Genomic DNA, 13,758 nt, shown 5'->3' with positions numbered 1-13,758 from the left:
TCTTTGAAACTGTGAGTTGGAGTTTATGCAATGATAGAAAATAAACCAGCAATGCTTCTTTTCTGCTCCAATAACCATTCTTAGGGGTGCAGTCTGTCCTCTCAGCACAGCACATATGTGCATCATTTCCCATGCCTATAGGGACAACTAAACTGCTGAATGGATGAGGGAGAGTATGGCAGTCTTGCTCTGAGAATAATCACCTTGGTTTGGGATTATACGAACATGCCAGGGTAATGTACCTACTACAGTCATTTCCACTATTGCCAGAATGTTGTTTGATATGGGTGCAATATGCACATAGGCATAGATAGGTTTCATGGAGGAACTGATCTGTGACTCAGCAACAGTTCTATGCACAAGACCAGGATGTGATTTTTCCCCCCCCACCCCCCTCCGGTTCATCTGTTGTGATGAGATAGAAGTGCTGGAAGTTATACCTTCCACTACCATGTGTGGAAAAAGATGCTTTGAGGTGGTCAACAGTGACCCTATAAAGAGGGGACTGGATTGTTCAGAAGTTGGTAGTTGGATTATAGCGCCTTCCCCCTTGGGGTTCGCATTGTGACCAAACATTCATTCCGAACTGATGGCTGTTCGGGGACCATGCATGGTGGTGAAATGCACTTTGTAGTCTCCGTCCACATCACAGGAATTACTACTGTTGTTGGCAGTCTTAGCAAAGAGACTGAGGATTGAGAGGGCCATGGAGACTGAATGCCCTCTTGTCCCTCAAGGTGACCCCTCCAAGACAGGGTTGAGGCACATTGGTGAGATAGTGTTGGGAAGCTTGCATTATTTCTGCCTGGTCTGCTACTCTTCTGTGGATAAGGAGAGAACTGTCAGCCTGGCACCTTGAGCGTGCTAGATCCACATAAAATAGACTCCTCTGCCAACTAAGGAACAATATTAACGGACAGAAGAGAAGCTCATCTGGTCCCCCTCAGTTAGGAAGACGGGACTGCAACAATTGTAAAGAGGGGCTGGCACAAGAGAACCTCAGACTCCCCTGAAAAGGGGGACACAAGCCTGGAGAATAGAAATGTTTTAAGGAGGGAAAGGAATATAATTCCTTAGTAGCTGTTTCCATACAATCCCAGTAACTGCCTGGGGGCCTCTATACTCGGTATGAATGCTTGAGGACCACAATGGCCATGTCACCTGACGTTTCTCCTACCTCCTTAAAACGCCAAAAAAAAACAAAAACCCAACAGCCAGTTAACTGACTTCTGTACCTTGTTTTTGGCAATGAAAAGGGTATAGATAAATTTAACTCATGCTTTTCCAGGAAAAAGCTATCTAAGTTCTGGTTCAACACAGCTCTTAAGCACATGCATAAATCTGTTTACTTCAGTGGGATTTAAATATATGCTTCAGCGCTTGCTGAATTGGGGCCATAATTCAAATGACCTTTTAAAGAAGCAAAAGAAAAGCAATTGACATTTTTTTCTTGTTGACTCATTACCAGCTTTAATGATCCTCTTCTTTTTTAGCTCCATTTTTAAAATGGATATAGGCAATTATCCATATATTACACAAGTACCTGGAAAAATAATTAAGATAATCTTGAAATTCAGGAAATCGGTTTAGAAGAGAAGCAGGTGCTTAATGGAGGTGAGACCAGCTGTGCTTCTCGGGACTCTGCAAAAATACTTCAGGGGAAAAAATGTGTGAGGCCTCCACACAGCACTGGAAGGAAATTACAATAATTCAGACAAAATCTATCCTCTGAGTAGCAGAACTGGCTTCTGAGGGACAAAAACTGGAGAAAATAGAAAAGTTTTTTTCAAGTGAAAATAATGCTTAAGAAAAGAGTGAGGTTGAGGAAAATCCTTCAGGCAGAGTGGTGGCATTAGCAATACAAGGCTCTCATCTTTGCTAATGTGCATCAACTCACGAAGGGCACTCATACTAGTCCTGTTTCAGCAATCCCCCTCATCCTACAAGGCTAGCCAAGCTGGTATGGGAGGGCCTTAGAATAAGCAGTAACGGGCAGGAGAATAAAAATATGAGGGGAGGGGGTTAATTGGGGGGGGTGTCATTCACCAAATTGTCTGTAAGTCATTGCACCCCGAGCAGAAATGTACTGGTAATTAATAAAGGAAGTGCAGAAAACTAGACAGAAAAAAAAGGCGGGGGAGGGATGCTCCTACACTCATGCTGGAAATACAGGGAAACAAGCAGGAAAAACAGGAGGCTCTCATGCATGAGGACCAGTAATGACAGAGGCATGGTGGGACACACGTGAGTGGAATGCAAATATCTAAAGGCAGGTTCTGTCTGCAGTAGGTAGGATGTGGAGGGGGGAAATGGAGGTGATGTGGTTACCGTGTATCAATAATACCATGTATCAATAATATAATAATCACTAATGTGAAGAGATGAGGAAGATGAAAGTGTCTGTGTTCAGATAAAGGATACAAAACCTGGCATTGATGATGAGGATAAATTATAAGCTATGTAACTAGAGAGCAGGGGAAGATGAACCTCTCCTGGAAGTGTTTCCAAAAATGTCAAAGTTACGACTGCATCTAAAGCAGTGTTCTTAAGTGGACACTGACTGAAGAATTGCCAACTATTTAACCACAGACCACTATGAGCTCCTATACAGACCTGATATCCCTCTTACAATAATGTTTTGTGTGTTGTAACACTATCTTTATCCTTCTGGCTTGTCTGATGTATGTTTAAAGTTAAAATTTCCATAAAAAGATTATCGAAGGTGTCAAAATTCCAATAAATGATCAGTAAGAGAGTTTAATTCCGGAGATTAGCTAATGGAAAAAAGGATACAATCCACATATTGTCAAAGAATATTTTTACTTGATGTCAGAGAGTTCCCTATTTCAAACGTGGAAACAGCAATACAAGGTCTGGCACGAGGGCAGTGGGGAATTGGGGGTGGAGTGGTCACAAATTTAGTGAATTTGTGGTGCAAATGAATTCTAGAAAGTCACAATAGCAATGAAGTTCTTTTCCCTGCTATAGCAGATTGTATCCACACACCAGTTAGTTAACCTCACAACACTCCCATGAGCTGAGTGTTTTCCTCTTTTATAATTGGGGAAACAAAGGCACAGAATGGTTGAGTGACTTGCATAAGGTTAGTCATTCAGTGTTAGTGGTTCTGTTCTTGACAAATCCTGGCTTTCCCAGCCTCCTGCTCTAGCCATTCAGTGATACTGCATCCTATTAGGACATTACCTCTCTGAAAGGATTGAAGTGACATTTAGTGAGCAGTGTAAAATCAGCTGTGGTACGAAGTATAATGTATAGAGAGAAAAAAGAGGTAAGAATTTATGCAGTATAAGAGATGAAAGACCAACAAGACCAATAGAATTTAAAAATACGAGGAAGATTTTTTTTTAAAAAAAGTGGTTGAAAAGAAGGTAGTAAAAGACCTGGAATATGAAAAAGGATGATCGTCTTTGGGAAGTGGGTAATTGTAGTGATTGGAGGAAATAGATATAAGGCATGCAAGAATAAAATAAGGGAAGCTAAAAAGAAATATTCCTGTCTAGGGCAGTCAAAGGAGAGAAGAAAGAGTTCTATAAATACACCGAGAGAGATACTAGGGGAAAATACAAAAAGCTATTAGTGACTAGGGGAACAGTTGAAAGAGAACTCCAAAATGCCTAATATTTTAAATAGCTATTTTTTGCTTAGCCTCCAATAAAAAAGGGAATGATATCGCAGAAATGGGAGAACTTGGGACCAGGAAGCAAGGGACTTATTTGAGACAAGAATGATGCTGGAATCAGGGCTTGCCCCCCGGGCAGGTACACACTTGTCCATGGAACAAATAATGGTCACTGGTTGCTTCAAACCTAGTTTCAGACAAAGAACAGGTGAATCCTTCAGTGGTTTAAAACAATGTCAGAGCAGCCTGGGGTGCAAGTGAAATGCTCAAAAATGTAAAATAAAAAATAAAAGCACATCCAAGCTTTTTATTAAAGCATGGAGCCTAATGTCTAGACCTTGCTATCAGTATGGAGCAAAGGCGGCTTCTCGGGCTGCCACTGAAGGAAATAAAAAAACAAAAATGTTGAAATTTAGCTCCTCATTGCTGATTGGGATACACATTCAATCTGATCAGCTGTTAACTTGAGTAGATTCACTAGAAGCAAATGAAAAAACTAAGCAACCGGTAAAGAACATAGTGGAGGTACAAAAGGAACACACTTCACCCTTCCCTGTCAACCATTTGGGTCCCACTGGCTTTGGAATCTGCTTGGTCTGCAATAGTCCAAATCTCATTCTTTTTTCCCTGGCACTTTTGTGGAGTAGGGGTGGGGAGAGGAGGTAAAATTTAAGGGTGGGGGATTATTTCCTGGCTTGCTGGTGGAGAATTGTGCTGGTGCTGTATTTGTTACATGGAAACAGTGCCCTTTCTAGCATTTGTATGAATCTAAATAGATTCAGCATGTTTATGCCGGGACTTAATTGTCCCTTTGTCTGTTCTGCACTGTTGTGCTACCTCTCATGTTGTTCATAACACCATGAATGTGTCCCAACCTGCCCTTGTGGTAAACTCTTGAAAAGCAACCTAGTCAGTGTAGTTGGAAAGCTTTACACAGAACATCTTCCTTTCCATGTTTACTCCAGTAGACCCCCTCTTTAGTGTATTGTATCATCCCCATGCTTACCAAAGCACTTCGGGGCATGGATTTTTTTCTCTGATGTATATTCCATGTACAGTGTCACTCTCCATTGACACTGCATTGGGTTGGCAAGTCCTTTGTACTGGTTACTTGCATAATCTCCTGTCATTAATGTCATGTATCATCCCCACTTGACGACTAGATCTTGGGAGATGGAGAAGAGAAACAGCCTCAAACTACATGACTGCCTATTCCTGACTCATAAATAAGCAATAATATAATATGAATGTGCGACATAAAAGCCTGTCACTATAGTGAAACATACTCTTAACAATACTACCATAGACAAAAAACACCTGTGATCCTCAGATTTCAATGGGTGCTTATACAAACATCAGTTCATGTAATTAGCCTGACAAAACCACTCTAAAGTAAATAAACATCATCCATGTTGTACAGCACCTAGCACCGGGGGGGGTGCAGGTTCATGATTAGGGCTCCTAGGCGCTACAGTAGTACACACCATGTATCATAATAACTGTATAAATGAAGACACTGAAGTTACTATCAATAACTTGCCCAAGATCACTTGGGAAGTCTGTGGCAGAACTGGAAATAGATTCCAAATCTTTTTAACTGATTCCAAATCTTCAAGTCCTGTGCTTTACCTAGCAAACTGATGTACTAACTCTGGGAATATTCTTTTAAAGAGTGTTCCATCTACCACAGCCTCTAGATTTAATACAATGCTTGTATATCTCTTCATATCATAATTGAACCAAAATTATTCAGTTGTATTTCTCTCCCACTTTCCAGTTGATGATTCTCATCAATCCAACTTTCCATGGCCACCTTTCAGCAGGCAGGCATGGGAGAGGGGTATATGGTATGATCATGCTGTACACTCCGACTTTGGGCATTATTAATCATGCCTAGAAAGTGACTGAAATTGAGTGTACAAAGCAGTGCAAATTGAATTCACACCCAGCTTAGCAATGCAGGTCTGAATTTGTGCAAACAGACCCAACCTCGTGTCACCCGGCTGTGAATACACATGCTCAGTGTGATTAAATATATGGAATCAGAATAACACAAAGACTTCTAAATGTTCAGTGGTGAGGTGGGATCTCCTTCCTGAAAATGAGCAGAGTGAATTTGTGTGCAGGGGCTCTCAAAATTGCGGAGTTAATATGTCCTACTGAGTTCCAGCATGCGCCACTTTCAGCAGGTGGGAATAGAATAAACTGGGTTTAACTGAAATCCTTATCCTTACTCTGCCAGTGTAGTGTGTTCTGACATGTTTCTCATACGTGTTGAAATAAAGACGTGTCAAATATTGATCCATATGTTGCCTCTCCTGTTTTTCCCCCTTCAGGCTTTGAACTGCTCTACCAGCCAGAGGTGGTCCGGCTCTACCTCTCGATCCTCACTGAAAGCCAGAACTTCAACACTTTGGAAGCTGCAGCAGGTGCTTTGCAGAATCTCAGTGCTGGAAACTGGACAGTGAGTCTAGCCTTTTCTTTTGCTTAATCCTAGTCAGAAATTGGTACATTGAAATTCCCTTTAAGCCCTCTAGGTCTGATGTCACTTGATAGCTGGCAAATTGCACTCTGTTACTTTTCTTTTGTGAATCTCTTTTAGAAGAGTTTTAGCTTTTGGTTTGAACAAAGTCTAAATTATTAGCTTTTAGAAAAGGTTTCAGTGTTACACAGAAGTATTTTAAAAATAAAATAGACTTCCATGTATACTTCTGCTGAAATATTCATCAGAGACGTGATCCCGAAGGTTAACAAGCAATGCTAGTCTAAAGTTAAAGAACAAACTCTGTCTCCTTCAGACAGACTAGAATCTCCCCTTTGTGGTATCTGGGTAGTGTTGTCAAGTGCCTAATGATTTTTGAATTTCAGTGAGACTTAGGTGGTAAGTCACTTAGACATTTTTGAAAATTTCACCTTCTGTTTTCACCTGTAAACAGGGAGGCATGAACTCCAAAAAGCCAAACTGGCATCTTTCTAATGTCACTCAAGCAATGTTGGAGATAAGACAGACACTGACAAAACAGAAGTAGAATTGCTTAATTCTGTTGATTCTCCAGTTGTTCTGACATTTCTCATCTTTCCTGTTGTCAGATAAGCTAGATGCCTGGAAGTTCTGTTTGGAATTCGCAAACAGTGTTTGTGAATATTGGCAACTTGCAAAATTGTCATGAGAATTTACTAGGCCAGGCACAAAATCTCCTCTCCCTCTTTACCATGCTGATTGATGGTAACAGATAAAAACTGATGCTCTGGGGAATAAACAACTATTCACTTGCCCCAGGCAAATAGAATTTTGTATGGCTGGAGTGTTGTCATTGCGGTTAAAGGGAATGCAAATCTTAAAATGAGCAAGTGTTACTTTTTAGACCACTTATCTGCTGCTGCTTTCATTTGTGGGTTTCTTCAGCAGTGCTTGTTTTTAGAGCTGGGTAACCATATTTACCCCAGGATTGGGTATTGTCCTGATTCATCAGATAACACTGGGAGTCGCATCTCAAAATTGCCACCAAAGCCTTCCTGTAAACCCCCCCGTCCCTCTACAGTGATCAGTCCACTCTTAGCAAAGAATACTGGAATGTCTCTGGACATGACAAAGTGAGGTCATCCACAGCAACTACAAGTCTGCGAAGAGTAAGGTGCTTTTCCCCACTCTAATTTGAACAGGAAGACGCTTTTTAAAATACAAGTATTTACAAACATGCATGAAACAATAGAAACAAGTAATTTTTTTAAAAGATAACAGGAGCTGTACATGTCTTGCTCTTCCCTCTAAGTGACCTCTTTTCTGATGGAGAGGAATAAATTTTCCATTGAGGCATATATAGTAGCCTATACTCTTCCTCTGCTGCTCTTAAATTTTATAGAACAGATGATATTTCTTCCCCAGCCCCCCGCCAGCTATAAGATGAAATACTATCTACCTCCTTTTCGTGCTTGGTGCACAATAGACTTGGATGGTGGGATAAGTCACAGATATGTTGCCATGCAGAGTATAAGGAAGTACTGTTTGCATAAGGGAAAATTCTTCAATTTCATGCTGGAAAAAATCAGACCCCAACACTGAAAGAAATGCAGGAAAATGTGTCTCTAAATTCACAATGTTGTGTGTTGCTTTTCTTCCTGTGTGCTCACAGTGGTCCACGTACATCCGTGCAACAGTGCGAAAGGAGAGAGGCTTACCAGTCCTCGTTGAGCTTCTCCAGTCTGACTCTGACAAGGTTGTGAGAGCTGTGTCAATTGCCCTGAGGAATCTCTCTATGGATCGTCGCAATAAGGATCTCATAGGTACCTTCTGAGCTTCTCTTACAGGAATGTGACCCCATAAACACATGGGCACTGTAAAATTGTTTAGGCTTTTGTCAAGTATTGAAGCTGAGGTTTATTCTGCATACAAATTCCATTTGCGTTATATAGGAGTCTTGTGCATGCCCCAAGTGAAGAATTGCCATTTGAAAATTAAGTTTCAGCCCATCCAGTTTCCATACATGCACATAGTGTGATTTAATGGAAATGAATCTTTACTTTGCAGTAGATCTCAAAATAATTTGCAAAAATATAAAGGCTTTTTGATTTGATATGATTCCCCCTCTGGCCCCCTTTGCTCTGTCAATGAACGCTGCCTCACCTCTCCCACTTCCAGCCTTTTACCTTCTCCTGTGCTATCCCCTGTATCGAGAAGCCCGGTACCCAAGTGCTCTCCATTCAGATCATCACCCTTAAAACTCAGCTTCTCTGCAATGCTCCCCAACTCTAATCCACATTAGCAAAAATGCACTCACTACTCATTAAATGGAAGTGGCAGAAGCTGAGCTCCAAATTAAAGCCTTTGTGTGGGTCTCCCAGTATATTTCCTGGGCAATTTTCCCGATCTGTTTAAACTGTAACCTCACCAAGCAAGGAAATGTTTGTGCTGCATACAGAGCACAGATGCTGATGCTTAATCAATACAAATCTCCAATTCTACTTTAATACGCCTACGTTTCATAAAAACCACGTCCAGTGTAGAGCTGTAGCTACCAAATGGTACAAACACACATCTGAGAGTAATGGGCCCAGGACACTGAGGCTTTACTTCAGTGCTGCCGAGCATGAAGGCCAAATGGACGTTCTTACCTTTCAGGGGAAGGTTAATATATGCACTGTTGCATACTTTGCCCCTGCAGACCTCTTACAAGGCTACGCTGAGTAAGTGTTGTGTGCGTGCATTAGCATTAATACGTTAGCCTCAGTTTATGAATGCTTGTTTGCCTCAGGCACAGCAAAGTGTGATGTATTGGCTGTGAAATTCTCAATAAATGTGTCAAACTTTTTTGCCTCTGATACCTGTAGTATTGATTATGCAGAATGAGTTTGCTTTAGATATCAGTTCTCAAACATCTTGAGAAAGTTAATGATAAATGCAGTATGAAATAGCCTTGAGATTCAAGGAAATTACATTAGAAAATCTTTAGACTTTGGGAACTTCCTTATATTTTAGCTTTCAGGACAGGAAGCTGTTTCTTGAAATGATTATTGGGTCTGGCTAATGGTAGCTCTTCCCCTTATCTAGGTAGTTATGCCATGGGTGAACTGGTAAGAAATTTGCCTAGCAGACAGCAGAGATCCGCTAAAAACCTGGAAGAGGATACAGTGGTTGCAGTCTTGAATACCATCCATGAAATCATTACTGACAGTTCAGAAAATGCAAGGTCCCTGATCCAGACACAGGGCATTCAGAAGCTGGTAGCTATCAGCAAGTCAAGGTAGGTTTCTTACTAGAATAGAAAACAAAGTAAAGAGGATACTGTACGAACCCCACTGTGATGCTTTGTGATGGTGCCCAGACATCTTGACCTTTCAGATGTGTAACTGAAGCACTTAAAACATGTAATAAAAACAAATCCTACATCAGTGACTTTAATGGGTTCATAGAATATCAGGGTTGGAAGGGACCTCAGGAGGTCATCTAGTTCAACCCCCTGCTCAAAGCAGGACCAGTCCCCAATTTTTGCCCCAGATCCCTAAATGGCCCCCTCAAGGATTGAACTCGCAATCCTGGGTTTAGCAGGCCAATGCTCAAACCACTGAGCTATCCCTCCCCTCCCACCCGAGTCAGGTCGGGTTGGGTTGGGTTGGGTGATAAAATCAGTAAGATAAAAAGTTCTGTCATTTCAGGGTACAATCTCTCTTTGTTTTATTTATGCCTTAGCATTATGCATGCATTTATCAGACATCATTTGCAGTGAAGCTGAGACCTGTGTTTGCAAAGCAGGAGACCTTTATCCTGTGACATTCCATTCCTGAAATGCCAATGATGCAACTTTATTTCTGTTAAAAGAAATGGTTAATGATCTGCAGTGATCATTCTGTCTGAAGGACAACAGTAATAATTGAAATGACGATTTGTACCATGTAGCCCTGTTGAAAAGCTGTATCCTGATTGGAGAAGGGCTTCCTTCTGTACTTCAGCCAATTAGAAATGAGCTCATTCACAAGTGCCTTTTCAACAAACTGTTGAGAGGCTGGCTGGAGATTTCTTTAGCCTTTGCCTTTTCATCAGTAAGGCCTTGTCTACATAGTGCTTTAGTCCACATCAGAGGGGTATAAATTTGAATTTGTGCTAGTGTGTCACTCACTAACTGGCCCGTGTGGACTGCGCCGGCATGCACTAAAAGTGCCCTACTGTTGGTGGTGTTGTCACAGTCGGGAACTTTGTGTGCAGCAGCACAGTCCCCGCAGCCCAGTTAGTGCACAACCTGCTAATGCAAACTAAAATTTGCACCCCTCGGTGCAGACAAAAGCACCATGTAGACAAGCCCTAAGTAAGAGTCAGCCAGAAATTGAGCCACATGGGGCTCTGTATAGCAGACTGATACTGACTTGGCAAGGAATGAAAGGAAAATGCTTTTCAGGTGAGAATTAGTTTTGTTTGTTGTTTGATCCTCATTGTCCTGTGGGGTGTGTTTCAAACCACTGGTTGATTTCAGCTAAATTCAGTTTTTTATATATACTCGGACCAAAATTTTGAAAAGTGGCCTCTGGATTCCCAACTTTAGACATTAAGTTCTTGTTTTCCAGAAGTGATTGAGTATTGATTTCTTTGGCAGTTTTGGGTGCTCAGCACTTCTGCTTTGATCTATATAAATGCCTGTTGAAATCCACTAGGCAAAAGGACAATGTTATCCAACTGGCCTCTGTACCTGCACACTATGCATATGAAAATCAGACATCTGCATATTTAACTACCTCTTGCTTATGTAGCTGTCTCTTGTCTGAGCAACTGTATGTTTACACATGCAGGTAGATGGACCCACATTAATAGAAGCCACTATAGAATTGGGCCCAAAGAATGTATTTTTACAGTGTCACATATTGCATTGCTTCTTGGGAAATAACAGACCTGCTAGGAAGTTATGGGTTTTAGCGTAAATGAGTTTGCATTCCTAATGTTTGAGGCTCTAATTTTGTCTCACAAATTAGCCAGTCCCCCAGGGAAACAAAGGCAGCATCTCATGTTCTTCAGATGGTCTGGAGCTACAAAGAGCTACGAAGTGTCCTACAGAAGGATGGATGGAACAAATCCCATTTCCAGGTAAAGATGCAGAGTCCTAGTCCAGATCAGTGGTCACAGAAAGCCCCATGAAGGTGTTTTATCCTTCACTCCATGTTGAGGCCCTACTCCCACTAATGACAATGGCAGGTAGACCAAGAACTCTAAGTTGGTGTTTTCCAGTGATACCATAATTTTACTATATTTGTTTTATCATAAATACAGTTACTGGGTGCATATCTAGAAGATCTGTGGCATGTGCCTTCCACATTTTAGGGGTTATTCCACTTTAGATGTACCAAGTCTAATCCCTACAAATATACATTGCATCAAGGAAAGACTTGGCCCATTTTTGTATGTTGCTGCTGCCTTGGGACATAGTCCATGTAGCGTGTTGGGCATCTGACTGTTTTTTATGTGAAGCTGCTGCTACTTCCTTTATCTGAAAAGTAACTGGCTTTCACTGTGGCCTGTAAAGAAGCTACTGGCTTGCCCAACCAGGTGATGACAGAAGGAGGAATCGTCAGCAAAACTTCAGAGAAATGAAAAATATCCAGAATCACAAATTAGATTCCAGGCGAAGATCAGTTTATCAAGAGGGGATGGAGTGTGAACAGGTTTCCATACATTTTGTTCAAGTTATAACTTTTTTAGAAAATTCGTTTTATTTCTTACTCTGTTTGCAGCAGCTTCTCAGAACATAAGAACGGCTACACTGGGTCATATCAATGGTCCATCTAGCCCAGTATCCTGTCTTCCGACAGTGGCCAATGCCAGGTGCTTCAAAGGGAATGAACAGAACAGGGCAATTATCAAGTGATTCATCCCCTGTCGTCCAGTCCCAGCATCTGGAAATCAGATCCCTAGGGACACCCAGAGCTCGGGGTTGCATCCCTGACTGTCTTGGCTAGTAGACATTGATGTACCTATCCTCCATGAATGTATCTAATTATTTTTTTTGAACCCAGTTATGGTTTTGGTCTTCACAACATCTCCTGGCAATGAGTTCCACATGTTGACTATGCGTTATGTGAAGTAGTACCTCCTTTTGTTTGTATTTAAACCTGCTGTCTGTTCATTTCATTGGTTGACCCCTGGTTCTTGTGTTATGTGAAGGGGTAAATAACACTTCTTTAGTCACTTTCTCCACACCAGTCATGATTTTATAGACCTGTATCATATCCCCCCTTAGTCATTTATTTTCAAAGCTGAATAGTCCGTCTTGTTAATTTCTCCTCATATGGAAGCTGTTTCATACCTTTCATCATTTTTGTTGCCCTTCTCTGTACCTTTTCCAGTTCTATTACATCTCTTTTGAGATGGGATGATCAGAACTATGCACAGTGTTCAAGGTGTGGGCATACCATTTATTTATTAGTAGCATTGTATTTTCTGTCATCTTAGCTATCCCTTTCCTAACGGTTCCTAGCATTGTTAACTTTTTTGACTGCCATTGTACATTGAGTGGATGTTTTCAGAGAACTATCTACAATGACTATAAGATCTTTCTTGAGAGGTAACAACTAATGTAGACCCCCTTCCTTTTGTATGTATTGTTGGGATTATGTTTTCCAACGTGCATTACTTCGCATTTGTCAACAATGAATTTCATCTGCCATTTTGTTTCCTAGTCACCCAGTGTTGTGAGATCCCTTTGTAACTCTTCGCAGTCTGCTTTGGACTTAACTACCTTGAGTACCTTTACTCTTCCATTTTGTCTTCTAGTCTGTCTCTGCAGCACCAAAGGGACCCAAAGGTACATCTGGCAAGTCTGGCTATGACGACAGTACTCTGCCGCTGGTGGATAAAAGCCAAGGTCAGTTCTGCTCATTGGTGTAGGCCATAATGATTTTCCTTTTGCTATTTGCCATGTCTGTTAAGTGTATTTCTCAAATTGGATAAATATCAGTTATCACTTTTTTTATGGTGCCTTTCATCCAAAGATCCTGAAGCAATTGACATTACAGACTATATAGACAATGATCACTTCCACTGCATGAAATGTATGATACCCAGTTCAAGATGAAAAGTTCAGTTGGAGCTTATAGGGAGTATTTTAGATAGGCATGAAGTAACTACCCAGCAGGAATTTAGCCAAGGAGCAGGCTAACTATTGTGGTAAGTCGATGGTATTTGTACTAACCACAAGTCATCAGATCTTGGTGTTATATCTCATGCAAAGGGCATCACCTCCAGCAATGCCCTGGGACGTTTGTTCAATGCTGATTTATTTGACGTACCCTCTGTTGAATCACCAGCCCTGTTTCCTGTGTCACTTAGCTTTGCAGTGGAGGTATTCTATCCAAGTTCTGACCCAGACCCAACTGTGCTTAGTCTGTCAGATTTGACAATAATCACACCAATGGCTCCAGGGCTCCAGGCCATGTTGATTTCCTTAGTCTTTTAATTTTGATCATGATGGAAATAGAAACCAATGTTAAAATTACCCTCTCGAGGCCTTTGATCGCCTACTGATTGCTCTTGTCTCTGGGCAAAGAAGGGAACCTCATCCCATCTTGGATGGGTACAGAGATAAATTCTAGAAAGTATAGGTGGTTCAGAGGGGCACCGAGTTGGTGGCATCCTTTGG

At 41.3% G+C, this 13,758-nt stretch overlaps 1 protein-coding gene across 5 annotated transcripts in view; it reads left to right on the top strand.

The window, feature by feature from the left end:
* ARVCF (ARVCF delta catenin family member) overlaps nt 1–13,758 on the top strand; it is a 449,123-nt gene that overhangs the window by 410,998 nt on the left and 24,367 nt on the right. For all 5 annotated transcript variants that reach the window (XM_084649105.1, XM_084649104.1, XM_084649102.1 and 2 more), the window contains 5 exons: nt 5,977–6,104; nt 7,774–7,924; nt 9,189–9,381; nt 11,099–11,210; nt 12,894–12,984. In XM_084649105.1, coding sequence (XP_084505231.1) covers nt 5,977–6,104; nt 7,774–7,924; nt 9,189–9,381; nt 11,099–11,210; nt 12,894–12,984 — 675 coding nt within the window. The remainder of the gene's footprint in view (nt 1–5,976; nt 6,105–7,773; nt 7,925–9,188; nt 9,382–11,098; nt 11,211–12,893; nt 12,985–13,758) is intronic.

This window comes from Lepidochelys olivacea (assembly GCF_965140295.1).
Source record: "Lepidochelys olivacea isolate rLepOli2 genome assembly, chromosome: 15".
NCBI classification, from domain to species: Eukaryota; Metazoa; Chordata; order Testudines; family Cheloniidae; genus Lepidochelys; species Lepidochelys olivacea.
This window is presented reverse-complemented; position numbering and strand designations above follow the sequence as displayed.